Below are 26,266 nucleotides of genomic sequence, written 5' to 3' on the forward strand. Positions count from 1 at the left end.
AATTACAAATATTTGAAAGTTAGATTAAACTCTATCTATTTTATATATATTTTAGATGTTTTGGATCTAAAAATATTGAAAAGTTGAAGGTTGAATGTAATATAAATTATATTTTAGCAAAAATAATTATTTAAAATCATTTGTTCAACAACTTTTTTTTTGAAAATCTGTGTGATTTTCCTTGAATAAATTGATAATATGTTTTTAAAGCATACTTTTAGGCTGTCATAAGTCTTGAATCGGTAATAACTGATTATTACCGGTCGGTAGTCGTAAAAGAACAAATTTAAAAATATTTTAGATGGGCTTAGGGGTTTCAAAATTGTATTATTAAATGAGCACTGTTACAAAAAACCGTGCCATATATTTATATATATATTTTAGGCTTTCAATAAACAAATAATAATTAATTCTACTGCACAACCATTAATAATCCTCACATCATAAAGGTGCAACTCATTTGCGAAGTCATTTTGTATTATTGTGGGCAGTTCCTCGAGAAATCACTGAAGTACTCCAACTTCATTTGCATGCAATTGGCAAAACCAGGCCTTTAGCTGCTGGCCAAGAAGACAATAAAGCAAACAAACGTAAATCATAAAAGTTTACCATGCCCAAAATAAGCGAAAAATGCAGGCAATGAAGCGGATACATCGTAGTCACTGGTCCTCTGGCGGCTTCCAACTGCAGTTGGCCACTTTGCCATTTTGTCGGTCAGCAGTTTCGCGCGCTGGCCAACCGGTTTCATGGCTAAAAGCGACCGAAACCATCCGAAACCCCCTCACAGCACCCCCTTTGAGCCAAACTGCAGCGGTTATGCAATGCAGCAAAGTTTAGTGCATTTTGGCAATTGATTTTGCCAGCCGGTTTCATTTGGCCGTGCCTTTATCTTTTGTTTCATATTTTTATTTTTTTCATGGCTTTGTTTTTCGAGTTAATAGCTTAAGCCTTAAGACTAAGAACCAAATATTTACATTAAACCTAACCTAGCCTAACAAGTTAAATAAGCTTCAGTTTCTTTTGCTTCTGCTCGAGGGCCTCGATTCTCAGCCGCTTGAAAAGTTGGTGGCCCACAAATGTGCGAATCGGCAAGGGAGCCAGCTTCATTACGGCGTACTGTAATTAGAGAGGGTTTTTATGTTAATCAGTAAAAAATAAAATACAAATTATATTTTTTGAAGTTCTAGTATAACCTTTAGCTGAAATTGTACCTAATATACTATGAAAATTACTTTATTTTTGACTCATTTAATGATTATTTTAAGCATTAATTAATGAATTGGTTTTATATATACATTTTTTCTCTAAGTTGACATGACCTATTAAAATTCTATAAATCCAGTTAGTAAGTCAAACTCAAGAGAGCTCATATTTATGTACTGGAAGATAAGTAAAATTATTGAACAAATTATTAAACTTATAACAAACATTTACAGCATTTTCTTACGGAAAACGTTTGGTATGAATAATATTCTTGAGAGCTCTCCAAGTTTATCAAAAATGTATTTAATATGTTATATTAAAAGTGCATATATATCTCAAGCTATAGATGCTTATTCTAAAACCTATAGAAGTGCTCACCTGAATCCCATGAGTCCAGAAACCGTTCGTCTCGCTCGTTTTTCCCAGTGTAAAGACGGCGGAGCGGGCATAGGTGTAGGCGTTGGGGAAAAGCAGACCTCCCTGCATCACCCGATCGGCATAGGCGTTCATTTTGGTCACCACAAAGTTGGGCATCACCAGCTGCACATGGATATTGTGCTCGGCCAGCTCCAGTTCCAGGCCCTTGGAGAAGTAGGTGATAAACTTCTTGCTGGCCGCATAGACGGTCATGTTGGGCAGGGGCTGGAGTTCCGAGGAGGATCCCAGGTTGACGATGGCTCCCCTTCGGCGGCCAATCATGTTGGGCAGGAGCTTGCGGGTGAGCATGGTCACCGATCCCATGTTGACGGTGAGCAGGTCCCACAGCAGATCCTCCGACACCTTGTCAAGGGTCTCGGGGTGCTCGTACATCATGCCCACATTGTTAACTGTGGGAATTAATGTAATAATTTATAATTTGACCTACTATAACAGGGTAAATTATAACTAAAACCACCTCACATCAAAGTTACAATGGGAAATAAAACTAGTTCGACAAGTTCAATGTCAATTCTTATCAGTAACAACTTCATTAAAAGTACCTTGAGCCGTTGGCAAGGCTATCAAAATGTAAATTGCTGAAGCGTTTATAAAACTGGTGGGTCGCTTATAAGTAAAACCCCAGGTACTTAAACATCGCCTTAGCCACTCTTCACCTCGCCAATAGACCAAAAACCAGAGTCATTATAATTGCACGCAATTATTACTATGCTTTGACATTGGCAGTCGCTCAAGAAAGAGTCACAAAAATAAACGACTTATATGGTTGCCGTTTGCTGATGACAGTGATGAATGTATGAATAGCACAGCTAATATTGGTAGGAAAGAAGGTCTATCATCTGGAGTAATGACTGTTCTGGTGAACATTGGGTAATATCTGTTATAAAATCGAAAAGCAGCCCGAAAATGCCTTAACCATTACTTACCCAAAATGCCAACGTCAATACCCGCCAGTTCTTTCTCGATCTGATCGTATACCTCGCGGCCCTTGGCGAAATCCACAGCAATCCACTTGGTCTTCACCTTGTACTGGCTCTCTGAAAATGCATTCCGCAAATAAGTAAATACAGTATCTGGTTATACAAAACAGTGTGTAATAAGTACTTACCAATCTCATTGGTGACGGCAATCAGCTTCTCCTTCGTCCGCGAGATGAGCACCAAGTTGAGACCCTGACGGGCCAGCTCCCTGGCGTATTCCTTTCCAATGCCATCGGTGGCTCCAGTCACCACTGAAGTGAAGGGATTTAAATGTAAACTGGATGAGTATAGTGCAAGGGAATGTTGAAAAAAGAGTGGAAACCACATTTTTAAGATACTGATGAGGGAACCCGAAAATGGCATAAAAGTCTATCCCAATTAATGTATGAAATTCCTAAATAGGTTGTGGTATGCAACATGAAAACATAAAAGTCTACGGTAATACATGTTTTGAAATATAAATATATATATATAAATAATATATATATAATATAAATTTATAATATTAAACAGAAATGTTTTGTGTTCCTATATTTTTAAATTGCTATATAACTTGATATTTAATTTTATCGTATGCCCAGCAACTAGGGTAATACTTCTACGTTACTTTTACTTTTACAAACAACGTTGTAATCATATATGTAAATACATTTTATAATAGATAGATATATTAATAAATACACTTAAACAATAAATTAAATAGTTTAAATACCAGCAAACTATTTTTTTTTAAACTCAAATACACTTTAAGTTTTAGTTTGGCGTACTTATTATTTACTTTTCAAAACCAATTTCTTCATTTTCTTTCGTTTACATATAGTCTTAGCAACTGAATAAAGACGAGACCTCCTTGAAAGACCTTTTCGAACCTAGCATTTGCCCGCTAATTAACCCACTGCATTCGACTGGGTTCGTTTTAATCACATTGCTGGTTGTCGGTTGTCGGTTGTCGAAACCTCGGCAAATAGTATGAATGGATTTGGCCGCAAAGAAGCACTCAGAAGCAAACCGGCTAGCGTGGCAATTGCAGCAACGTTGCCACTGGCATCTGGTTATTGGTTGCCAAATGTTTGTGCAACGGAAAAGCGAAAACACGGCAGCAATATCAACACCGGCAACAGCAACATTTAGGAGTACAACGGCAATACCACTCGGCTTTTGCGCTTGCGTGTAGCCCCACAATTACGAATACATTCGGACCAGATTTTGCACTTCGATTGGTGGGCAATCAAAATAGTGTTGGGAATCCATACCTCAATTAGGGAAACTATGCAGAAGTCGATCACTGGCCACCACTGAAGGTCATTAATTAAACAATCAACTAGAAAAGAACAATTTACAGCCGTTGGACCGCGAAGAGCAGCACGAGATTCGAGTCAATTAAAGCGAAAAAATATAATAAAGCAAATGTTGAACAAGAAAATCGCAAGCCGGTTAAGAGTTGAATGTGCATAAATAAAAATATAAACAAATCCAGTTGTTTGAATAATTTGGCAATTGTTTTGGCCAATCCTTGGACTCACTCTGCTGATGTAAAAAATGATTTGAAAATATTCCAATATATGTACTTTTAATAAATACTAACGATATCTTATTTGAAAGTGTATAATTTATTTAATTTATTGATTTGGTATTCAATCTAATATAAAAAAACTGCAAGCATTTGTTTAAAAATTCTACTATACTGTTCATGGTACTTAAACTACAGCAAAAGTTTAAATATTCCAAAAAACATAATTTAAAAACTTAGTCTATTAAATAGAAAAATGTTTATATGGAAGCCTGTGATATAAACTGCAAGCACTATTAACAAAATTCTAGGATATTCGTTCACAGTGTTTTAACTATTCCGAAAGTTCGTAGTGATTAATGATTTCTTATCTTATCATAATTAGATTTCGTAACCTTTTCCATCAAAAGTGCTAGTCGGGGCAACGGCATATATTGATCAAAGATTTATTTGACTATAAAAATGGTTATCTACAACTGTAGTCCAAGTGGTAACAATACTGTATAAATCTTACAGGTTTTTATCGGAAATGTTGTAAAATACTCAAAGCAATAATTTTAATAATTTAATAAAATTCTCCACACTTTTCTTAGGAATGAGATTGCTGTGTTTTGACAGACATTTACAAAAATGCTAGCTTATTTTAATAAAATTCCTAAATAATTGTATAATGATTGCTAGTTCTAAGAGTTGGTCAGTGCTTCTCCGCATAGCAAAGCACTCCCTCCAGAAACAGGGTAAACAATTTGCATTTGTGACAGTGAAGCAACCGAAAACGCAAACTTAAATATTGACAGACCCCGGGGGTTAGAGTATGCAAATATGTGATTGAATAACGCGGAAAAGTGCGAAATCCAGGGGTATAATGGGCCCAAGCGACCCAGACACTCACCTGCCCATTGTCCGTACTTCTCCACCAAGGTCTTCGGCAACTGCGGCTGGAAGTAGGGCTCCAGAACGGCCTTGACGATGCTGACCAGGGACTTCAGGTTGTCGTACAGGAAGGTGGCCACACAGAGGAGGCCCACCAGATAGATCGCCGCCGAGATCAGCTGCCAGAGGAACGCCATCCTGAGCAGCGTGTAAGTGCTCGCTTCCAGAACTGGCTGCATGGTGGGGAGCGTTTTCCTTATATAGCAGGGCAACTTTATAGGCTGTGGAACCTATCCTTATCGCCACACGAGCTGATTATTTATTGTTGCGCCGCGAACAACTACTAATATACCGATTTATAATCGCCCGACTTTGGCACTATCGCGCTGTCTGTCCGTCTTTCAACTTCCCGGGGCAACAAGTTGCAAGTCTGAGCGCCGATCACGCACTGAAAGTGAACATTTGGAGCCGGGGCTTCGGTTTCTTTGGACCCTCGGTTTTCGGATTTTCAGTCTCGGATCGGGTCTTCAACAAGCAACAGTTGTAAAAAATATACTGCGAGTCAAAAGCGGAAAGGCCGCTGCAGTCGGGGGCTCTTTTCCGCGGTTTTACTCGCCTGTTGTCGCTTCATTATTTCATAAAATGGTAAATTAAATTTTGTTGCCTTCTACTGCGGCCTAAAAATGTTGAAAAACTGAGTGGCTGCTGCTGGGTGAATTATTTGACATTTAATTGCCGCCCGAGATATGACTCTTTCACTGGCGCTCTGGGATTTTTCACCCGTAGGTCGGTTTGCCAAGTGCATAATCAGCTGGCCGGCGGTGTACGACTAATTGCAAACAATTAAGCGAAAGATGCGTTAAATTGTCTTTTGTCATGCAATGACCCCTGTCATCGGAGACAGTTTGTTTCCACAGATTTCTTCTCATCCCGACATGAAAAGTGCTGATTTAAAAAATAATTGCTGTATTGTGGCACATTACTGGGGGCTCCGTGGCTTATTTAATTTATTAAATTATAACAAGTGATGGGGTTTATTTCTTAATTTTTTTTTCTTTTTAAAAAACCGCAACTTGTTATTGTTTAATTTAAGAAGTATGGTTTATTGTATGTTGTTTCCTTTAACACAGCAACGATAATTTTTAGGGAATGCAAGTATAAAAAAAATAATTTTAAATAAAAATATGAACAACTAAATTTTTAAAAATTTCCATAGTGTTGATTAGCATTTCTGCACTTCGGCCAACCGGTTTCTTGGCTAAAACTGTCCCAAAACCCCTTCACCGCATCCCCTTAGCCAAGTTACAAGGGTTATGCAATCATAAGAGTTTTGCGCTTTTTGGCAGCCGGCTTTTTTAGTCGCCTCTTTTCTTTTGTTAAAAACTTTAATTTATTTCATTTGTATACAAATTTGTTTTTCTAGTTACAGTTTAGGCCTAACGACTAAAAACCAAGTATTTATATAACTTGGAAGCTAACAAGTTACTATAGGCTTAGTTTCTTTTGCTTGCCCTCGAGGCTCACGAGTCTTAATCGGCCGAAGAGCCTATGGGCGAAGACTGTGCGTACCGGCTCGGGGGCCAACTTCATGAGGGCGTACTGTAAAAAGGATATTTTAAATTTTAATCAGTTAGTAAAAATAAAAATGTATGCATTAAAATAAATATATTTACTCTAAATAGATAGATTTAATAATAAAAAATAGAAAAATTGGTTTTAATCACAGATCAAAATCTTCCTAATTGGTATTTAAAATAATCAGAACAATTTAATATCATCTTTTAATATGAAATTAGAATTTACATTACAACCAATAGTTTCCAATGATTATGGATTTTATTTGCTTAGTGCTTAGACAACCTTTCTTATTTGGGAGAATATTTATAAAAAGTACAGCAATACACACCTGAACCGCATGTGTCCAGAACCCGTTGGTCTCGCTCGTTTTTCCCAGTGTAAAGACAGCGGACCGGGCATAGGTGTAGGCGTTGGGGAAGAGCACTCCTCCGGGCAGCACATGGTCAGCATAGGCGGTCATGTTGGTGCGCACAAAGCCGGGCATCACCAGCTGCACGTCGATGTTGTGCTCGGCCACCTCCGCCTCCAGGGCCTTGGAGAAGAAGGTCATGAACTTCTTGCTGGCCGCGTAGACGGTCAGGTTGGGCAGGGGCTGGAGTTCCGAGGAGGATCCCAGGTTCACGATGGCTCCCCTTCGGCGGCCAATCATGTTGGGCAGGAGCTTGCGGGTGAGCATGGTCACCGATCCCATGTTGACGGTGAGCAGGTCCCACAGCAGATCCTCCGACACCTGGTCAAGGGTCTCGGGCTCGTGTATCATGCCCACATTGTTAACTGTGTAAATAAAAGGATTTTATTATTAAACTAAATATTCTATTAAAATACAAATTATATTTCTATTAAGCATTGAATATAACAGGCTCATATCAAAGTCAAACTGGCAGAAACATTTGGCTGGCCAAGATCAATGTCAACTCTTATCGGCCAAAAGTGTATAAAAAATGCCTTGAGGCGTTCGCAAGGCTGTTTAAATTCAAATTGCTGAAGCGTTTATGAGTCTGGTTGGCCGAAAAGAAATAAAACCCCAACAACAGCGCATCGCCTGTGTACTTTAGCCAGTCTTCGCCTCGCCAATAGACCAAAAACCAGAGTCATTATAATTGCACGCAACTATTATTATGGCTTGACATTGGATGACGACCAAGAAAGAGTCACAAAATATAAGAGACATATGTGTTTACCTATAGGTAAATAAAAAACGGCTACTGTTGAATGCCGTTTGCTATTGTCAAATGATGAATGTTTAAGTTCGTACACTAAATATCGGTTAATATGTACAAACATCAGCAGACAATAACGAATTTTATGGATATTTAAACTTATAAAAAATGTTTCTAGTATAAATTTATATTAATACTTTATAAAATAATGTAAATAGTCTGTTTAACATTGACATACCCAAAATTGAAACCTCAATTCCCGCCAGTTCCTTTTCAATGTGCTCGTACACCTCGCGTCCCTTGGCGAAATCTGCAACGATCCACTTGATCTTCACTTTGTACTGGCTCTCTGAAAATGTATAATAATTAAATGCTGTAATAATATATAATATGTTAAGTACTTACCAATCTCATTGGTGACGGCAATCAGCTTCGCCTGTGTCCTCGAGATGAGCACCAAGTTGAGACCCTGACGAGCCAGCTCCCTGGCGTATTCCTTTCCAATGCCATCGGTGGCACCAGTCACCACTAAAGTGAAGGGATTTAAACAAAAACTTCATTAGTACGGAGCAGGGGAAGGTACCCATAAAGTGGAAATGGGAGGAACATGAAAACATGTGAAGCCTACATTAATTTTTAAATATATAAAATTCGATTCAGTTAAAAATTCTTGTTTAACATACTATATTATTTTGATTCATTTAAAATATGTTTATTAAAATATTTATTAAAATTTTTTTTTGCCTGGAATCTGAAGTGTTATTAAAAAAGTTATTAAAAACAGTGCAACAATTTTTCTTAAAATTAATTTTTCCACATTTTTTAAGAAGCATTTTTCCTATTTAATTTCGGTTAGTCTTTTTCAAGTCTAATTTCGTCATATTCTTTCGTTTACATATAATTTTAGTGCCTTCCCGCTAATTAACCCCCTGCATACGACTGGGTCCATTTTAACCACATCGGTTGTCGGCTGCCGAAACCTCAGCAAATATCTTGAATGGCTTTTGCCGCAAAGAAGCATTCAGAAGCAATTGCAGCAATGTTGCCAAATATTTGTGCAAGAAAATAGTGAACAACATTTTAAAGGTGCAAAGGCAACACCACTCGTTTTTTGCGCATGCGCGAAGTCTGATAACTACGAATGACGCATAAAATGACGAGACTTTGCACTTTGATCGGTTCACAATAAAAACCATTTGAAAAAGTCCATAATTCAATTAGGAAAACTATGCAGAAGTCGACCACTGTTACTCATTGAAGGTCACCCAATTATAAAACAATAAACAATGAGCTAGAAAGCGACAGTGAAATTCACAGCCGTCAACCACGAAAAGCAGCACGAGATTTGAGTCAATGAAAGCGAAATAATAAATTAATAAAGCAAAAGCAAAAACAAAACGCATGAGAAAACCAAAACAGGTTTACGGGTTGAATGACTTTGTCTGATCCGTAAACGAATACGTAAACAAATCAGGTTGTTCGAATAATTTGGTAATTGTTTCAGCAATCCGAAAAAAAAATCTACTGATGTTAATGAATATAATTGCAGCAGTTTCAAAATATGTAAGTAAAGTCGTTTTAATGACTTTGACAATATTCAAATAAAGTAACTACAAATTCTGCTTGTCATTTAACGATTTTATACAATTACCAGGTAATCAGAAAATTCCTACTGATAAGAATATTCTAAATTGCTGGTCATCCTGACCACATATATTTACGTGGAAATCAGAATGATTGGTAAATTTGTTATCTCGTGGAAAACATTTTCTAGTATGTATGTAAATAGTTGTCATAGGTATAATGCTTGCACATTATAAGTATTTACTACTATTACCTTGAGAATTTTGAACATTTAGGCCATTTTTTCAGACGATATAAATTATTACCAAAAGTCATGGTTACTACCAATTTATATCTTATCTCGTTTTCTATCTTACAAGTAATGTAACTCGAAGATTTGTTCTACCATATATATTTTAATTTGCATAGTAGAACTACTACCAATATTGTATAAATCAATAAACAAAAATGTACTGCCTTACTCACATCGTTTAAACTAATTGAATAATTTACAAGATATTCCTTTAATATCTGAGAGTATTGCATTATTACAGATTGTTAGATAAAATTATTAAGCAATTTCCTTAATATATATAACTAGGCAATGAGTTAGGCTAATGACTGGCAATTTAAGAGATGCTGAGTCTTTCTACGTATAGAATAACACTCCCTATCGAAAGAAGGTAAACAATTTGCATTTGTGAGCCAGCCTCAAATATTGACAGATTAATAACATGAAAAACTCAGAGGGTGTAAAGTGCGAAATTCAGGGCTTTAATGGGTTTTACAATCGAAACACTCACCTGCCCATTGGCCGTACTTTTCCACCAATGTCTTTGGCAATTGAGGCTGGAAGAAGGGTAGCAGGACCGCCTTGGTGATACTAAACAAGGACTTTAGGTTGTCGTACAGATATGCTACTATTGTGAGCGAGCCCACGAAGTAGATAACCGAGGAAATAAACGCCATCCTTAGCAGATTTTAAGAGAGTTCTCTTTATGTAGTAAAAAACAAACCGACTTTCGGCGGGTGATAAGAGCGCATTGAAGAGGTTGTGGAACCTATCCTTATCACTACTACAATTTATTGTTTCGTTGAGAATTACTATTGTACCGATTTCGAATCGCCCCTGACTTTCGTACTATCGGGTTGACTGTCTGCCTTTTGTTCCCGGAGCAACAAGTTGCTTTTCTGAACAGATATTAGCAACAGTTGTAAAAAAAATGTTTTTTATACAGTTAAAAAAACCTGGAAAGGTTTTGTTGGTTTATTATAAAAAAAATAAATATTTAACTGACTTTTAGTAAGAAGCAAAATTACAAGTTATACTACTATATTACTTAATATAATTATATCACATATATTTGGTCTTTCTCGGACTCTTGAATTTTACACCCAAATGTTTCTCTTGCTAAAATCCTAATCAGTTTGCTAGCGGTGTATAACTAATTGCAAACAATTAAGCGAAAGATGCGTTAAATTGTCTTTTGTCATGCTTCGACCCTTGTCATCTGAGACAGCTTTTGCGTACAGACTTTTCCTTACCCATTTTGTTTTATGACCCTTGTAAAGATTTGGGAAAATAATGTAAGACTATTGCTACTTTTTTAAAAAGATGTTATAAATTTTTTTAAAATATCTTTCAATATTATAAATTAATTAATTACTTTTTTGAATATTTTATTAAATATGATATTTTCTAAATAAAATATCCTTTAATTATAATAATTTTAAGCATTTCCTTTATTTCTAAGTTATTATAAATAAATTACATATTATTTTTTGAATATTTTATTTAATATGATATTTTCTAAATAAAATATCTTTTGATTGTATTATTTTTATGGATTTCCTTTACTTGTATTGTTTCGCCTCATTATCTGTTAAAGTTTTATACAAGTTGTGCTTATCAGCAAAGCAAAAATGCATTTCCGAGCAAACAAGCAAAACAAAATGTATCGTAACAATAAACATCACTATTTTTACTCTTTTGGGTTGACAAAAACATTCGTAAATAAATATGATTGGTAACTTGAACTAAGGTTTAGCTAATGTGCTCAGCCATTAAGTAAACATTAATGAATGAAGAGAGAAGTAGAGACTAATGGCAATCGGAAATGTCCCACAAACTACTGAGGTGTGAATATCTCCCATAATTATTACACATGGTAATGAGACCTTTTAGTCTGGTGACTTTATTATTTGACTGAAAAATAATAAAAATGATAGTTTCAATCAAATAAAATGTTTCACTTATTCACTTGCTTGTTTTTAAATCAAACAGAATTTATAAAATGTTAATAAACAGTTTATTTAATATATTTTCAAGGTTCCACAACCCCATACTACACAAGTTTTATAAACAAATTTGAAATATAAGCTTACATGCTGCCAACAAACAATGCTACTTAAGTTTCCCAGCGCTATAAATAAAATCAATACTTCACAAGGAAGGGGCTGCCGCTTACCGCCTGCACCGAATATTGATTCCAGACTGAGGAACTTGGCGGGAGAAGTTTATCGAGAGGTCAGAGAGCTTTCCCCCAAATGTTCTAAGTGCAAGTAGTGTTGTAATTTTAGCTGTGAGTTAGTATTTGCTTAGCTTAAGAGAAAGTAATTGAAATAAATCTACAAAAGCTTCGAACAGCAAACGAAATATGAATCTTTAAATATGAATAGCAAATTATTTTTATTATACATAAATAAATGGCAATGTGTATTGCTATAATCCATTTAAATAAATAAATTCATAACAAAGCTTCTTAAAGCTTAAGCAATCTTTGAAATTACTAATTCGTTAGATACTACCCATAGCAGAGGCACGAACCATCTTCGGAGTTGCACACCCGCCGGAAAGTGTGCTACGTTTTATTCAGAAAGTAACATTTCAGGAAATTAATCCTAAACTTGAAGTACTTTCTCTGCTAAGAATGCATTTTTGGATCGTCAAGCTGTTTAGTAACATTTGTATAAAGGTAACTAATGCCTATTTTTATCCGATACTCTGTTGAACATTTTGTAGGCGGCAAAGGTGCGAGCTCGCCAGGTGAAGGCGGTGGCCAGTGCATTCTGGACATGGTGCCACAGGTAGCCCGGCGTCTCGTCCACTCCGTCCCTCAGCTGATCCACGGCACTCTTGGCATAGGCCGATGCCGATGGGATGAACAGACCTCCCTTCATGATCTGCCTGGAGTACGAATTGATCTTGGTGACCACGAAATTGGGCGACAACAGCTGCACATGGATTCCAAACGGCTTGGCCTCGTGGTACAAGGCCAGGGTGAGGCTGCGGGTGTACGCCTTCGATGCGGCATAGTAGGCCCCATAGGGCAGGGGCTGCAGTTCCGTGCCGGAACTGACATTCACAATGGCTCCCCTGATCCTCGACGCCTTCATGCGCTGGAAGAAGACGCGGGACAGCTGGGAAACGGCCACCACGTTGGTGTCGAGTATGTTCTGGGTGTCTTCCTGGCTCCACTTCAGAATAGACGACGGCCTGCCGGTGCCAACGTTGTTTACTAGATTACAAAATACAAAGTTTATATTAAGCAATACTAGTTTTAAGTTTATTTAACTTACCAAGTATGGAAATGGGCACATCAGCTGTCTCCTTTTCTATATGCTCGTAGATCTGAGAGCCCTTAGTGAAATCGGCAACCACAATCTTTGTCTGCACACTGGAACCACTCTCTGCTAAAGTAAAATAAGAGTAAAATAATAATTTTTTAAAAATAAATTCAAGGCATCTATATACAAATTCAGACAGGAGCTTTGAGTGTAACAACCGAAATATTAAATGTCGCAATCGTTGATCTATAACAATCGTCGTTCTCTAAGAGCTAATGATCATCTATGATTGTTCTTTTTTAGTCAAGTGTTAATTTAGTTGTAATATTGAAGAGCAGGTTTTACGATAGGTAATATTAAGAGATCTGATATATTTTCTGGTTCTTTTTCTAGCTATGATTGTTAAAAAAAGTTAATAATCACGCAGTCCAATTGAAAGCCATAGATTGGTAATCTCAGACCTCTCCTAATCTCCCCACCTCTTGACTTACCAATTTCCTTGGCCACCGCCTGGAGCTTCTCCGCATTCCTGGCGATCAGCACCACATTGATGTTCTGGCGGGCCAGCTCCTTGGCATACTCCTTGCCGATCCCATCGCTGGCTCCTGTGACAGCGGCCCAGTCTCCGTAGCGCTCCTTGAGGGTGGGTCTGTTGTCGCTGAAATACCTGAGTTTCAGCAACTTGTACGGCGTCCTAAGCTGCTCGTAGAGATAAGAGGCCAGGGCATAGAAGCCAATAACTGTTAGGAACGTTGATAAGGCACAAAACATTTTCGTTCGGTTGGTTTCTATAGGTGATTTAATCGATTTGTCGAGCAGGGAGTACGTGTGTGCGACTCAGTTGACTCCCTCAAACGGACTGTGGTCACGGAGCAAATTGCACACTGTTTGCCGGCCAGGGCGATGAATTTAAATGGCACGAATTAATTGAAGCCACGGCTATCAAAAGGTGTTCGACTTGCCGTTAAAAGTGCGCCAAAAGATTAAAATTTCTATCGTAATATTTGTGACACGCGAGTATTTCGTTTGATCCATTAGGGGTAGCCTAATGGTTGGGCACTCTTTGGCCTATAAATGGTTAAATTAAAAATGCACAGCCATTTGTTTGGGTGCATTACACTGGAAATTTGTGTGCAAGGTCGTGTTTTCAACGAGCTCAAAGATCAGCTAGCCCAAGAGAATGAGGGAAAGTCGCTAATGGACTTACATAGTATTATGAGCTTTTATCTAGAGAGACTATACATTTTTTATTTAATAATTATGTTTATACCGAGAAAAAAATTGATAAGATATGATAGTTATTTCTATGAAATTCAGTATCTAACTATCTAGTTTATGTAGAGAGATTATAAATTGGTTAGTTAATAATTACTGTAGTAAGTCAATGGTATTTATATTATTATCTCATAAGACGTGATAGTTATTTTAATTAAATTAATATTCATTCTTTTGAAGATTATGTCTCGAATACAATAGCTACGTGTTTTTGTTATGGATACTTGTTAGAAAGTACTTATTTGTTATAAAATACATCTTTTGGTAGCTCATATTTAAGTTCAAGAAAAATAAAACAAATTCTTTAGTTATTTCACCATGAGAAAATTTCGGAGTCAGTCACCTTCCGAACTCCATCCTCAGATGACATCATTGCCCGTTGGTCCTTGTGTCCTTTGTTCGCCAGAAATGCACTCTACAGCCGGCAGCACACTCGCACATCACAATTACCGCCTTGAAGAGGCATTCATAAATTAGAGAGGGCACAGAAATGGCATTTTACAGAACGCTAAGTACACACACGGCCCCCAAACCAGCCAGATACCAGGGGTATCTCAATCCCAAAGATATATCCATCTCATCCCTTACGTAGGACGAGGAGATCAGGAAACGCTGTGAATCGAACTGCGGAATACGGAGCACGACATGGGCTGTATATCAACCATGTGTGTCGACACCCGGGGAAATGGGTTGAGTTTTTTGGCTGGTAGCAAATCCATTTTGAAAAATATATATTTCCTACCATTTTTCCTCGCTTTTGGCTGCCGCAAAAACCGCATTTATTCAAGTGTCAAATAAATTCATAGTTTTTCGCTCCGAAAAAGGGAAAAAGTCATGTCGAGGGGGCGTCGACTTTTGGCGTCGGCCAACTAATTAAGTCGAATGGTTTTAGGGGCAGGCCAGAAAGCAGCCAGAACTCATTCGAACCGAATGGCAGCCGCATGAAAGTATTCAACGCTTTTCGTTCGCCCACAGAAGCCAAAAAGTATTTAACAATTTTTGGAAAATATATGGTGAATTCCGAGTGGGGAGCAACTTATGCTAATCACATTTAATTGCCTTTTAAGCACACTTTCTGGCAGCTTAGCTAATTAATGTGACTCATACGCACTGTTGGTGCAGGAAGCGTGGCTTTAATTTTCGGCGACTGCAGTCGAGGACTTAAAGATATATGGCCCGGCATCACAAAAATATTGCAGGCGAATGGCGCCAGTTTTCAGACCATGGCACATATGCCAAGATAAGAGGCTATCCGGAGATTTTCAAGGGAATGGCGATGGAAAATGGTCGTGGGATTGGGCCAAACTGGCGCAGTCATTGTCAAAAAGTCAAACAATTTGAATTATGCCTTGCAATTTGTACATCCGTTTTGACTTGGCCCAAAACACAGAGAGTCCTTCGCCCACTCCCTGAGTCCTTCTTGTATATGAGGGAAATTATTGTTTGCTTTGTTTCGCATTTGCCGCTGGCGGTTATTCCATTTTTATTCATATGACTATTAGCCCAGCTCATGTAATGCTCATTTTGCAGATTTTTATTGTGGTTATTATTGCATTTACTTTCGAAGAGGGACTGGGGAGCCATGGAAGGAATGCTTAAATAAGTGACAAGGAAAAATGGTATGGACATTTTTATGATCTAGATATAATTACAGTGAACTTATACAAGGTTTTGTATACGAGAATTGCAGCTAGAACCTAGGCATAACGTATAAGGAGTATTTAATTAAATTAATTAATTAAAATTCAAAGAATGTCACTGTCTGAAAACGATAATAAAAATAAACTAATACCAAGTTTTGTGATAAAATTATAATACCCCATAGTAATACCCTTAAATCCCGATAATAGGCTTTTTGACTTTAAATATTTATTTTTTATCTTTGAGATTTCTTTAGGTATCCTTTGCCGATAATATATTACCTGAAAGTGAAACATTCGTAATATTGGATTAATTAGTTGGATTGATTAAAACCTTTGAATCCGTTTTTTATAATATCAATGAAATAAATTAAAAATATTTTATCACGATACTATAAACTATTAAAAGCATCTTTGGGAAAGTTTGAAGCAGACAGCTTTAAAAATGTTCTCTTATCTGAGTAGATAATAATATGAAATATTTCTGTATGGGCGATAGTAAATATTTTAGAAAGTCTATAAGTACTTTCAATTATCGTCACGAAATTTAATCTTCTTAGGGAGAGAACCATTCAATAATTTTAAATTATGTTGGACATTAAATAAGATATAACGACAATGACAAATACTCAACAGTTTTAAGGTTGTGTTATTTACTGCGAGGATACCATATCTCTGGGTGTATACAGCAGATCACAGCCCTTCCGCCCCTTTCCCCCCTGCAATTCTCCGCCTAATGCCCCCAATTAATTGTCCTGGCATTCATTCGTAACGCGCCCTAATCTCTGACATATCGTTAAAGCGCATTGCTGGCACTGCCGACTGCCGACTGTTGACTAGCAGGATGCTTAAGGATGTTTATGTCGGGCACTGAATTTTAAGTAGCTCGCAAGGAGGCTTGGCTTTGCGCATCGGCTGGGAAAAAAGAGTTGTCAAGTGAATTCGTGACAGGCAGGATGGAGGAGAGACCTCCCCTGCCGAGCCATCGAAAGAGCTCGCCCCTTAAATGGCGCATGAAAATTAGCAAGTTGTCTGTCGCCTGCCATTATGCGGCACACTTTGAATGACATTTCGGGCTGCTTTTTTCCCCGTTGACGGTTGGCCATTTGGGGCTAAAGGATTAAACGCTTCTACACAGTCAACAGTTAATTAGCAGTTTGTGGCTATCGCAAAAAATGCCGGCTTGCTTGGCGAAGGAGCAACTTTTGGCCATAAAAGTGCAATCAGTGGCTAAGTTATGTCCTTGATTTCGGGCTCACATATCCGGACGGCACCTGCAGGCGAATTGCGAAACACTGGCCATAAAAAATGACTAACGATTAAGCCGGGAGAGGAGAAGGCAGGAGTTGGCCAGGCCAAGCGGCAAGTGTCGTTTTGAAAAATTCAAATCTCGTTGCCAATAAAAGCCAATAAAACTCGTAAAATAACTCAAACCGAAAATTGTGGGTGGGTTCAAGTGTTTTGTGTCGCAATATTGCCGTTCCGTATCCCGATGCTTGTGGTTTAGACTTGATCTGCGGCGTTGGAGTTCTGCAGATGCATTTAGTTGCCTTTCCACATATTTATAGCCGGCTCTGAGGAGGATGGGGGAATATGGGCGGTGTCATCGTTCCCATGACCGAAAATAGCTTTGCAATGGAAAGTGGCGTCTACACCTGTTGGGAATATGTCGTCGCCGTCTCTTGCCATTATTAAGCTGTGCGAGGAGTGCGCTTCTGTTGCATTAAAGTTCTTTTTGGGCTAACAAGATGTGATTAGATGGGAGCACATGCTGTCCCAGGTGTGGCAAAAGTCTTGAATAGACCAATGATACCTATTAGATTCAGGGGAAAATTAAATTTGTATCAACATATCTTAGCAATCTTAGCGATTTCTCAATACCCTGTTAAGTATCTATTGGATATCACTCAGAAAAAGTAGTTGTTTGGATAGACAACTTCGTTTTCCCAATGGGATGTTACTTTTATAACCCTCAAATCTTTACACAGTATGTTCTTAAACAACTCTTTAACTCTATGTTAACTAAAAGTTGTCAGTTACAATTAACCTATCAGTAAATTTAACTATAGCATTGCCTCTAGTTATTTACTAATGGTAAGTGGTAGTGATTCACAGTCAAAGCCTAACAGGATATCGATAATGCTATTGTAATAGCAATTAACCTTTATGAAAAATTTAACTTAACATTGAGAAATCGATCCTTAGTTTAGGAACTACTAGCCATAATTAGTATATAACTGGGGTTTTTCAGTATTTTTTTAGATTTATATTAACCTATGGTTACATTAATCCCTCCTTATGCATTATGCCACCAGGATTTGCTTATTTTTTGCAACAGAAAGCAACCCTAACGGCAAAAACTAACTTGACATTGAGAAAACGACCCTTAGCTTAGATAAAACTTGACATAATTCATTTATAGCTGCGTTTTTTTTAATATATTTTTAGATTAATACTAATCCAAGTGTTACATTAACCCCCACTCCTTCATTAGGCGACCAGGATTTGCATCAATCAAGGTGTTTTAACGCAGTTTGCCAGGTGGGGCACAAATCACAGCATTGACAACGGTGAAACTTTCACAGCGACAAGTCCGCGATGTTGCCCTGGTTTTCGCAGAAGCAGCAGTAGTTTCCAACTTATCGCCATCAGGGGCCCCGATGAAAAATCAAAGAAAAGCCCCTGAATGCAAATGACAAATGTTTTCGCGTATTTCTGTGATTTTCCACTGCCTTTCTGCACTGCATTAAGACGCATTTCGAATGCAGACGAGTCGGCTGACCGACACAGTCAACAAGGCAAATGAAATTAATATGCGGATGGTGTTCCTCCGAGCCGGGGCTAGGTTCTCCAATCTTCTCTTCAGAACAATAGGGGGGCTACAGGGGCTTCAGGGGCTAAGGTCTTCGCTGGCCGATATTTGAACTGCATTTTCTGGTGCTGGGCAGACAATTCCTGGCGCTATCGCGATGCCAAATACGCGGCCAGGCAAAAAATCGCCGACAGCGACAAAACAAAATAAATATCTATATATGGCTGGAAGGGGGTCGTAGCAAACGGATACAATGTCCTCGGTGCGGAGAGAGGAATATTCAAACGTTTTCGCATCCTGTCAGAGGATGCCAGCAAGGGGCAAAAACAATTTCGTGCATTTAAATGCCAGCACCGGGAGGTGGAACGAGATGATTCCTTCTTTATGGCAGAGTGCTCTTTTGCCATCCTTCGAAAGAAAAATATTGTCTAAAGCGAAATGTCGCTTTTGTCTTGCCCTTCGTGCAAAACACATAAATCTCGGCATATGTGCATTAAATTGCCATCCCAGATCGGCCAAAAAATCCAGCCCAAGACCATACTTTAATTGCCACTTCAATTTTCAATTGTTTTTCTATTCCCCTAACTTAAGTGTAAGCTTTCCCAGGCCCTTCTGTGCGGCATGTTCCACCTTCCTCGTCTGCGGACAAACTTAATGACCTGAAAACATTTCGATAATGTGGGTGACTCTTCATTGTCTCCGCTCGGCAGTTGGTGCGGGCTTAGGAAATTATCAACTCGACGCCTTTCAGCAAAAACCGAAAAACGGATGGAAGGTAATTTCCAGGAAAACGATTAGAAATTCCTCTGCTGGCAGTGGGGAAAAAAGAAAACGATTTTCGGGGTTTAAGAGGCTGGCAAAAAGGAGTGAAAGATAAGGCCAACAGACTAACATATTAGGCCAAGTCGGAAGAGCTGGGAGTTTTTGGCGTGAAGGATATAAACCTTTAAGAGAAGATTTCAGCTTTCATACCAAAAATCTCTTAAAAAATACATGCAAATAAAGTATATCTTTAAGCTGACTGTATATTTTCACCAAAAAAAGTTTAGCGATATAAGTGTCCCATTGAAAATTTTACAATACCCAAACTTTTTCCTTGTCCATTCACTTACAAAGTCCTTTGGCTAACACTAAAAAAAATCCTGCGGTTTTTGCAGCCAAGGAAAGTTAACCCTTTCCACCCCATTTTATGCATCCTCCTCTGGTGTCCAGCAATTTGGCAAAAACCGAGTGGAGTCCACGTGACTAACATAACCAAATACAGTTATAGCCACCGCCGTCTCGGTGAGCAAGTGCTCGAAAAATGTTTTGTTTGGCAAAAATCAAGATGTGTGGCGTCCTCTCGCTGTTTGCCCTCAGCCTGGTTGCCCAGCCCACTTTTCAATGGGCTTTTACTGCCCGGTTAGAGGAACTGTTGGCAACAGTAGAGCTGGGTGCTCAGTGAGTGGGGATGGGCTTTCGCTAGGGTGGACTTGCTTAAGATATAACTTTTAGTGATAAATTACCTTTTTATTTTAATATTAAATTTATTATATGACGAACAGATAGCCCCAAAAATATATGAATTTATAAGATACAAAGTCATAAAAGATCAAGTTTAAAAGGATAATATAAACCAAGTATAAAACAAATGTATTTATTTAAGGATCTTAAAGAAATAACTTTACAAAGGTAATGAAAAGATTTTAAATTTACTTTAAAAATCAAAATCCTAAAAAAAAGAATTTATAAATATAAGAAAAAGAATATGATGTCTTTATATATAAATATATACACATTTGTTTCATTTCTGTTTCGTTTTATATTATAATTGTTAAAAAAAAAAAACAAAATAAATATATATTTTAATAGAATAATAATAATAATATATTTTTAGAGGAGAAATCCTTGAGAATAAGTACCAGAATATTAATACTGAAAATCTACTTATTTTTAATACATAAAAAATTACAGTTTTGTTCAAAGTTTAAAGCTAAATTTCTTTAATATTCAGTATTCCCAAATACCTCCAAAGAAACAAAACAAATGCGATGCCACCCTGGCATGAACTCGTGTGTTTATCTTTGGTTTGGCCTTTGTCTCGCTGAAGTGGTGCAGGATTTGGGGGGAAGGTGGTTCGGGGATCGAGGATGGCGTTGTCCTTCGGCGCTGTTTGGGCAATAAATAAACGTTTAGTTGGTAGCGGAAACAGGGCGACAGCAACAGCAGTTCCCTCGATTCGGATGAGGCTGGCCTGGCATTAGGTGGAGGGCAGGTGGGGATCCGGATTGAAGAACGAGCCATTCCGAGGGCAGTACTTGTTCTGGCCTCTGGCAGCACGTGCTGCTGCGGTCAACGTGTGGCGCGCATTGTTGTCACACTTTTTGCTGCCGGTGGTTAACTGACTCCCAGCCTTCGTCCTTCGGCCTCTGCCGTTTGCTGGCCATATTAATGGGCGCGTAATCGGTGCTCAATTAACACACACGAGTGTCGGCCCTTAAAAATGCACTGAGAGATATTCTAAGGCCATTCGGTATTTTATTTTTAAAAAATATAAGGTATAGCCAATGCTATAAATAGTAAACCCATAAAACGCATAGAAAATTCTATAAATATATGTATGCCATTAATTATACGAAAATAAAAGTTTATTACATTTTTGTTATTTAGAAAATTTCTCCCAGTGCCGTTACAACATTGTGGCCTTTATTTAACATGCATTTATTAGAAATTTATTAGCACTGGTTAAAATTTTACATCGGCATTTTTGCTTTTAGCTTGCATAAACTTTTTACACTGGCGCCACTCGTTTCATAACTCAGACAAAGTAGCCACTCAGGATGGGAGCGTATGGCTGGTGCCCCGATCCCGGGGCTCTCGAGGGCTTCCCTGAGTCCACTTATTCTGATTGGCATCGATGCCCTGCGAGGATGTGTCCTTGCCTGCGCTAAAACCTGTTGACCATTTGCATTCATTTAGCTCGAGCAGTCCTCGAAGGGCCTCTCTCCCTTGCAGTTCTTGCACTTTTTAGTGCCTCATTTAAATTCTAATTTTATGGCAGCGTTTATGCTTTTGTCGAAAAGCAGCCATGTCCATACGTATTTCTGTATCTCTGGCAGATCTGCTTGCTCCGCTCCGAATCGCAATTGCATTCATAATTGGGGTGGAAAAATTGATTGTTGCTCTGCAGATTACCTTTCTCAATTCGGTTTTCTTGACAAAAACAATTGGTAAAATAACAGCTCGATTAGTCATGTCAAAGGATTGATTCCTAGACTCAAGATTTCGGAGAAAAATAATATGGGTTTGCCAACTTAGGGGGATAAAATGATTTAAAACTATTATTAGATCTTATAATTCCAAGCGAATTTGATATATTTATTAGTTTTTTTCATTTATTTTTCAAAAGCTTCTGAAAGTGGGTGTTCCCAAGGAGCTAAGCTACTTACGTGTGTCCATTTAAATTATTAACTTGTTTAAAAAACTAAAACATTATCATTCAATTAATAATATCATATCATATATTTCCCTTTCATTATCTTATTATTATCTTATTTGGCCCCGCCAAAAACCACGTGCTAGTCATAAATCATCTAATTGTGTTGTTTTTCGTGCTCATCACCGGAACTCTGGAATATTAGAATATTTTGAGCCCGAAAATACTTTAAATTACTCAAAAACCTAGAATAAGAGCGGCGAAGTCCGCAGAGCAGTCGGCAGAGGAAAACGAGCTCTGTCGCTGCGGCGAACATTTTCCGAGGAGCTCACGAAGTGCCACGATTTTCCCCCAGGGGGAGGGGGATCGTTCGCTTGGAGCTCCGCCAGTTGGACGGAGGTCGTGGGTCGGGGGGGAAGGTGGGAGAGCATGGGCAGTGGCGGCCTGTGCCAATGCAAGGGGGGCGTAGCCCTTGAACACTCAGAGAAATACATTTTTCAACTTCAAGAAAACAAAATATCTTGTTTGAAAATTAAATTCAATTTTTATTATTTTTAAAGATATAATTAAAAAAAATAATTTGATTGCTTAAGTTCTCGAAAAGAACAGTATTTTAGTTTTTCAAGTGAGACCTAGTTCGGTGAACATTTATAAATGTAATATTCTTCGAAAAATATTATGTATTTTTTGTTTTTAAACTTTTTATACATTATTTTGTAAATTTAATATTTTATTATAAAGGTGTAAAATGTGTCATAAATGCAAGTGCCTTGCAAAAAAAATAAATTTTAAATTGTTGTTGGCTAGAAAGTGTAAAATTCAATGAGTCTAAAGAATTCGCGTCTGAGGAATGTACCTTACCCTTCAAATGTCGTTTAATGTACACTGCCATGTCATACATCATTCCAAGTACAAAAAATCAGTAGCCGTTACTAAAAACATTTGGCAACTTCCTTGAAATTCAATGAATCTGAAGAATTCGCGCATTAAAAAAGAGAAAAAGTAAATATACAACTAATTTTGCTTGTGAATATTTCCCAATTTTAACTAAGTACTAGACATTTTTTTTGTTTTAACAATCCAAATATTTCTCCAAGTGCATGAGGGGGCCAGAGAGACTGCAAGGAGAGCCCCCGACGACGACGGCGATGCGATGCGATGTGATGACGACACAAAAAGCAGAGACGACTGCGACAAAGAGAATGTGAACTCAGAGCTCTGTGTTCTGAACGCTGCAATCGTTCGAGGGCCTCTGGCTCGCTTTTTGGCAGGCCGCACGGCCAGTCGTCAGTCAGTTGGCCAACAAACTGGTAGCGTCTGGTGTGGCGAGCCAACAAAGGCTGGCAGGGCGGCCAACACCGGACCTGGGTCCGGGTGCCGGGTCCATGTCCGGGCTGCGTCCACAACACGGCTGCCAATTGAGCGCAGTTTGGGTCTCAATTTGACGCGTAGCCAGCCAAGAAGAGTGTGCTGGCCGGCCAACAACAACAACAACAGGTGACGCAGGATGTGGCCAAGTGGGCAGAGCAGGAGGAGCAGCAGGAGCAGGAGGAGCAGCGGCAGGAGGAGGAGGCAACGCAGCGCACTTTTTTGGCCACGGTCCGCGTTTGATTAGCCAACTCAAACATCAGGGCCAAGATCAGGGCAATTGACAGCTCACCCTCTGCCTGGCACTCGGCGCCAAGGACGCACAGTGCTGCGCGCTCACCACGGATGGACCGCAGTGGAGCCTGGGCAGTACGAAAAAAACACCTGACGCTGCCCGCCTGGATACATCCACGTCCGTCTCGATCATACAGCAAATAAGAAACAATTAAACAAACAATGGAGTATTGGCTCCGCAACGGGCAGCAAGAACGGCCAACAACCAGTTGCGCTGTGGTGCTGAAAGTGAGTGTGTGACAGTGTGTGCCCTTGTGGGGAGCCGAGCAACTGACCAACGTGCCAAGAACGAAGGGAGGTGGAGGAGGTGCTGGCAGGCCTGGCTCGCTCCCAAGCAGCAAGAACAACTGCTGGTTGGCAGGAGCTGATTGTTCCATCTGGCCAGGACTAATGAAAGGACTCGGACTCGTCCTCGTCCTGACCACGGCCGCGTGTCAAGCGCAGCCGGGCAAACGCCAGCGGAGCCCCAAAGGATAAGCATCGCCCAGAACATCGGAGGTTGCTACCCAAAATATATTCAACCATGTAAAATACAGGGGACTAAGATCCTAACACAAATAAAAATAATAAATTCTTCGATTTGAATGATAATAGTAATGCAACTTGAAATGACAAAGGAATTCATAATATATTAGTAATAACCAAGAAAACTTTTAAAAAACCAAAAAAAAAATTATAATATCCAACCTATGACTATTTCTCAAATAGTTTAAATAGTGCTTTACCCCCATATGAACCATAATCGCATACAATATTACCACAAACTACTCAACAAGCAAAAGTTTGGGTACCTATTACGTAACCCCCGCAAGTATGACGTTTATATAGACCTAAAAACACTTATAAATACGAGATAGTACCAAGCAGTGCAATACAGAACGTCTATAATCCAACGTCAAAAGTTTTATAACGCAACGATATTTGTTTATATTAAGCACTTTCAAACCAATATATATAACCCAAATCAGCGCGGGAGGTCTGCGGCTCGGTGAAAGCATAAGATGTAAGGCACAGCTGATAAGGATGGAAATACTTCGAAGAGTGGGAAGCATCTGAGCGCGGAAAAGTGCTGGAAAATGGTGAGTAGAAGCCGCCAGTTTGAGTTTCGTTCAAATGGAAAATAAAGAGATATTTATAAAATTTTGTATCATTGGTATCCAAACAAAATCTTAATTATTTTTCAATGCTATTTGATAGATTGATTTAAATTCTTGTTATTAAATATGACATATATGCGATAGGAAAATGAAAACAGTATATGGCTTGAAGAAAACAAAAAACAACATATTAAACCTTTTAAAATATGTGTGTACTTATAAAACTAATACATATAACGCAGTACCAAAATCCATTAGTTTTCAATGCCAAATTAAATATTTATATAAAATCTAATTTTTAAAGAAATAAATTTGAGCAAATTGAAAAATAATGAGTAATATGTACTACCTTGATTTAATGATTAAAAAATTAAATTAAAGTTTTTAATATGATTTTTTTTAACATTTTTGTCTTAGTATTAGTATTTATACAACATTTTAAATAAATATGCAGATTTCCATTTATATATTTTCATTATTTATCAGTGTATAGTTACCTGATAAGTTTTGACGCAAGTTTAGATAACAATATAGTTTTTTTCAAAATAAACAAATGAAAAGATCTTTCCAACGAATCCTAAAAGATTTTCTTTTTTAAGACAACTCAATAATATTAAATTACAAATAACGTTTAATCGTTCCCCAAAAACCCTATGAGTCCCCGCCTTGATATTCCCCCGCCAAAAGGAGTGAAACCCCTTAACCCCTGGCACAGTCTATAAGAACAGCCTGGCGCCACATAAATAAACCCAAATGCAACTCAGAGATGACAACGGGCATGCTAAATGCGCCGCAGGAGGGCGTGCCCGGTGAAGGACCATCCAGCATTTTGTCGGGGTCCCCAAAAATGAATTTATAGGCCTTGGCCAAAAAATGTTAAAGAGCCCTCCCACAGCTGGCGATACTCGCCTCCTTCGAGTCCTGCCGCTGACTGAGCTCATGGTTCAATGAACAGCCGTCGAGGATGCGTTGTCTGGGTTAGGAGGGGATTACCACACCCACCCTGTCAGGGCAGACCGAAAACCCATCCATTTCAATCCGAAAATCACGCAAGATGAAACGAAATTCATATATCAGAATGTAATCTCATGGACAGATTTATTCCTTTATGAGTGAACTGAACTCGAACAAAAAATACACGCCAGAGTACAATGTACTTGGGGCAATTAAATTTCGGGCAAATACTATACAATACAGTATTAACATGCCCTTGCCTTGTGTACTTTTCGATTGGAGCCATAAAATTGCCTAGTTTTATGTTGGATTTTCGAAATTTTAAATGCCCAAATTTATGAGCGTCTGCAGTGAGTGGGAACAACAGCAAGCTGCAGCAATCAAAAAGTTGTACAAAGAGATTTACGATCCATTAAAACAATTAAAAATCTAGCTCCTAGTAAGTAGTTAATTGGCCGGAAAGAAAAGGGCGATGGGGGAGCCAAAAAATTAACACGAAATTTAATTGCCAAGGACTTAGAGCACAGGACATTCGGGGG

At 38.4% G+C, this 26,266-nt stretch overlaps 3 protein-coding genes across 4 annotated transcripts; all 3 read right to left on the reverse strand.

Moving 5' to 3' along the window:
* Nucleotides 1-884: 884 nt before the first annotated feature.
* LOC108034965 (hydroxysteroid dehydrogenase-like protein 1) lies at nucleotides 885-5,458 on the reverse strand. Its single transcript, XM_017110278.3, has 5 exons — nucleotides 5,024-5,458; nucleotides 2,750-2,872; nucleotides 2,568-2,678; nucleotides 1,582-2,030; nucleotides 885-1,116 (listed from the first exon to the last, which is right to left on the reverse strand). Exons 1-5 carry the CDS (start codon nucleotides 5,241-5,243, stop codon nucleotides 1,000-1,002), a joined length of 1,020 nt encoding a protein of 339 aa, XP_016965767.1. The 5' UTR covers nucleotides 5,244-5,458; the 3' UTR covers nucleotides 885-999.
* Nucleotides 5,459-6,340: 882 nt separating this feature from the next.
* On the reverse strand, nucleotides 6,341-11,823 carry LOC108035276 (hydroxysteroid dehydrogenase-like protein 1). The gene is made up of 6 exons (XM_017110840.3): nucleotides 11,691-11,823; nucleotides 10,109-10,275; nucleotides 8,148-8,270; nucleotides 7,981-8,091; nucleotides 6,911-7,356; nucleotides 6,341-6,603 (listed from the first exon to the last, which is right to left on the reverse strand). Coding segments are annotated over exons 1-6 (963 nt in total). The 5' UTR covers nucleotides 11,693-11,823; the 3' UTR covers nucleotides 6,341-6,489.
* Nucleotides 11,824-12,136: 313 nt separating this feature from the next.
* On the reverse strand, nucleotides 12,137-13,756 carry LOC108033726 (hydroxysteroid dehydrogenase-like protein 1). 2 transcript variants are annotated; one of them, XM_017108280.3, is made up of 3 exons: nucleotides 13,364-13,756; nucleotides 12,885-12,995; nucleotides 12,137-12,823 (listed from the first exon to the last, which is right to left on the reverse strand). In XM_017108280.3, exons 1-3 carry the CDS (start codon nucleotides 13,641-13,643, stop codon nucleotides 12,285-12,287), a joined length of 930 nt encoding a protein of 309 aa, XP_016963769.1. In that variant the 5' UTR covers nucleotides 13,644-13,756; the 3' UTR covers nucleotides 12,137-12,284. The 2 variants fall into 2 exon arrangements, with proteins under 2 accessions (XP_016963769.1, XP_016963759.1); XM_017108270.3 differs by having other exon boundaries at nucleotides 12,885-12,998; nucleotides 13,364-13,752.
* Nucleotides 13,757-26,266: the final 12,510 nt, after the last annotated feature.

This window comes from Drosophila biarmipes, chromosome 2L, assembly GCF_025231255.1.
Source record: "Drosophila biarmipes strain raj3 chromosome 2L, RU_DBia_V1.1, whole genome shotgun sequence".
Taxonomy (NCBI): Eukaryota; Metazoa; Arthropoda; class Insecta; order Diptera; family Drosophilidae; genus Drosophila; species Drosophila biarmipes.